Raw genomic sequence first — 3,557 nt, forward strand, 5'->3', positions numbered from 1 at the left:
GACTCAGAGCTGCAAAAAGAAGAAGAAGAAAAGAAAAGAAAAGAAAAGAAAAGAAAAGAAAAGAAAAGAAAAGAAAAGAAAAGAAAAGAAAAGAAAAGAAAAGAAAAGAAAAGAAAAGAAAAGAAAAGAAAAGAAAAGAAAAGAAAAGAAAAGAAAAGAAAAGAAAAGAAAAGAAAAGAAAAGAAAAGAAAAGAAAAGAAAAGAAAAAGGTAATTTCCAAAGTGAAATTAAATTAACCACAAAATCAAACATTTCCAAAGACAGTTGATTTCATGTCGATTCAGAGGCACCTTTTGGATTTATGCCATCTAAAACCAAAATATCAATACGCATTTCAGGACTGATGGTTTTTTAATGCTCTGTGTTGCACTTCAGAAGCTATAAAAAATATGATTGGGTTTTTTCATGCCTAAATTAGTAAATAGAATCTATTTTGGAATGTATTCTTCTATTAAAACAAGAAATAATTGAGTTTGCGTAATTATTAACCTCTTGTAATAATCCTCAATTGTACAAATTACTTTTCAGAAACACAAGCAGTTTCTTGCAGACAAGATGACATTTACTGGCTTCTTTATCTTCTGTATGCTGATGAACATGCTAACAGGTAAGATTACTACCGAATTTATTCTTGTTTATTTTTTTCAAGCCCCCAGAAATATTTTATTACAAACACAGTATCTTCTATTTAGTGTTGCTGACATTTTAATCCCAACTGTTCAGGCTGTGAGTTCTGACAGCCAGACTGAGGTGGTTTGTAGCACTCATTGCAAACAGGGAATTCCTTGCTCTGTTGTTCAAGAAACAAAAATCTTCTGGCTACACAGAGGGGCCAATGTGGGCATTAAAAGACTTGTGATCTTCTAGTTATACATGGAAAATGTTTGGTTAACAGAAAGTCTTTCTGTGCAGGAGCTGGTACTGATGTGTTTGCTCTTTACTTACAGATGCCCGATCCATCCAGGATGGAGATGGTAATTCCTAATGTTTTTTTATTTTCTTTGTGTCACTAATATTTAGGAGAGTAATTTGTAACTCCCAGACTTGATGCCCAGCAATGACTTTGGCAGGAATGCTTATTAACCTCGGTGGACTGAGGAAAAGCTTTCAATTAGTTCTGGTGAAAAAAAGAATAGTGAATTTTTAAAAATCCTGTAAAATTTATTAAAAGGTGGTAACATATTAATGTATAATAACAGAGCTAATATCCAGTCTTAAAATGAAAAGGGATTACAGTCAAGTCACTAATTATGTTGTACAAAATCCTAACTGGAATGCACCAGACTTAGATATGTATAGGACATCTGAGAATTTTGTCTGTCATGAACCATAATGCTGTATGTGTATCTGCTTTTTGGCAAGAGATACCAGCTTTCATGACAAAAAGCTTAAAATTTACAAATTGCCACAAATCCAATTAGAGAAATGTTGGAATAAATCCCTTAGCACAGCTACCCTGTGGTTCATGTCACTTTGTGTGATTAGTCCATTGGATTAGTGTTTGCCTTTGATTAAAAAAACCCTCAACACCCTAATGATGTTTGCACTGGTTTACTGATGATTCTATCATTTAACCTTTTTTTGGCTTTTCAGACAGAATTCTGTCTGAAAACAGAGTTGCAGAGAAGTATCTGCAATAACCAAGCACTGCCAGCAGCATCTCCAGTTCACAAATATACAGAAAGCATCATAACAGATATGAACAGAACAAATACATAATACAGTCTAATATGATTACTTATAATTCAAACCTTTTTTATCCCTATGCTCCATTCTATTTCTTTAGGAATAAATCTTTTTAATATATAATCTCTAAAATATTTTAATATATCATCTGTGTTTGTGTACAGCAAATATTTTTGTGGCAAGCTTTGCAACGTTCAGGAGAGGCTGCATCAATCTAGAATTAGAACCCTGTTCAGGCAGTGTCCTGTTGCTCTCATTACCAGCAATTATTGTTTTCTTTCACACTGGGCCAAGCAGCAGCCTGCAAAGTGAATCTGAGGCCAGCTGGTATAAACAGTGGGTTCTTCTCTGCAGACAGCATTTGGCTGGTTCATTTGGTTTGTTATGTGCCATCTGTGCCTGCACGCTGCAAACTTTACTCAGTAAAATTAAAGTCTGACAACAGGATTGTTGAAAGCTCTTAATTCCTACTGAAGACCCTGGCCCCAAGCTGAGTGCAAAGACTTTCATTCATCTAAATGGGCTTCAAATCAAAATAAAATACTGTGTTTAGCTTCACTGCACTGAAAGACATTTGTGACTGTGCTCTCAGCTGCTGTTTACATTTTATATATGCTTCTCTGTTTGCCGATATTTGGGCCTGGGGTGGTCGGTTCTTGTGTTTTCAGAACTGATTTTGTTTTGCTGCTGAATTGTTAATCTTGTTTCAATGCCTGTATCACATTCTGGTACTGCTAGAGCAGGCCCAAATGCAGCAGCTGTCCCCCAAGTGGCCTTTCCTCTCCATCCCTGTGGCTCATTTCCTACAGTGCCCTGAGGAGAGGCACAGCTCTGCAGTTCCAGGCAGTGTCAGGGCAGTATGGCCCCAGTCCCTGGGAGTTCTGTGGGCAGTGTGCCCAGCTGCAGGGGCACAACATAGAGGGTGGTGCCTTATTCCTTATATTTTTCTGTGGGGCAAAGCAAGTTATGTGGAATAAGGAAAAATGGCTTTTGATTGCAATCGCTCCTTGCTTTGAAATAACCAGCAGCGTTCTAGAAATGAAACCAGCCTAATGAATTCTTGAACTGGTGTAAGTGTGGATGTGTCCCTTCTTTCCTGCTCCCCATCTTGTCCCAGTCTGTCACTCCAGGTGCATCTGGAGCAGGGAGTACTGGCTCCATTTTCTGCACAGTGGGTCACAGAGAGGGGTCAATGGCTCTCCTTGCCTCTCTCCTGCCAGAGGAGCACACCAGCCCCCAAAGGGAACTCACAACCCCAAACCATGGTGGCTCCAAGCCCAACCTCTCAACAAAAGCGCTTCGTATTATAGTAATATGCAATATTTTATTTTGGTTGGGTTTTTTAGATCCCTACCAGGATGCTGCAGCCTTGCCCTACTGGCCCTTCTCATCCAACGATTTCTGGTCCTATGTGGAATATTTCCGGACCTTGGGAGCCTACAACAGGATCAATGACATGGCCAGAGCCTTCTTTGCCCAGTTCCCTTTTGGGAGCCACCTTGGATACCACGTGCGTGACCACGAGCACTGAGAGCCTCGCTCAGCTTTGCCAGAGCTGCTGCCCAGGTGTTTGGGTGAGCACCTGCCTGCCACTGAACACACCTGGGCTGCCCTCACCTGCTTTGTGACACGACAGTCATGTGCAGCATTTTATGGCTTCAGTGAGTCTCTTTTTTACCATTTCTTGTAAAGGTGTTTGCATGAACATCTGACTGACTGCCAGCAAACACATCTGCACTGTGCCTCAGCCACTAAGTGACACTGCAGCCATGTGCAGCATTTCAGGCTTTAAATTAATCCCTTTTTTACAATTTCTGCTTCTGTGTGACACAATAAATTTGTTCATTCTGCTGCATGGCTTTGGGAGGCTT

General features: G+C 39.8%; 1 protein-coding gene across 1 annotated transcript; it reads left to right on the forward strand.

The window, feature by feature from the left end:
• Positions 1 to 555: 555 nt before the first annotated feature.
• OTOS (otospiralin) lies at positions 556 to 3,217 on the forward strand. The gene is made up of 3 exons (XM_058812569.1): positions 556 to 607; positions 948 to 974; positions 3,033 to 3,217. The coding sequence occupies exons 1-3, from the start codon at positions 556 to 558 to the stop codon at positions 3,215 to 3,217; spliced, it is 264 nt and encodes an 87-aa protein (XP_058668552.1).
• The last annotated feature ends 340 nt before the right edge of the window (positions 3,218 to 3,557 follow it).

The sequence above is a fragment of the Ammospiza caudacuta genome, chromosome 11 (genome assembly GCF_027887145.1).
Source record: "Ammospiza caudacuta isolate bAmmCau1 chromosome 11, bAmmCau1.pri, whole genome shotgun sequence".
Lineage (NCBI taxonomy): Eukaryota > Metazoa > Chordata > Aves > Passeriformes > Passerellidae > Ammospiza > Ammospiza caudacuta.

Bases quoted from the DNA above. Each gene is read 5' to 3' on its own strand.
- OTOS (XM_058812569.1), top strand. From the start codon at position 556: ATGACATTTACTGGCTTCTTTATCTTCTGTATGCTGATGAACATGCTA. The intron at 608-947 runs GTAAGATTACTA...CTTTACTTACAG, and splicing joins GCTGATGAACATGCTAACAG to ATGCCCGATCCATCCAGGAT. The intron at 975-3,032 runs GTAATTCCTAAT...TGGGTTTTTTAG, and splicing joins ATCCATCCAGGATGGAGATG to ATCCCTACCAGGATGCTGCA.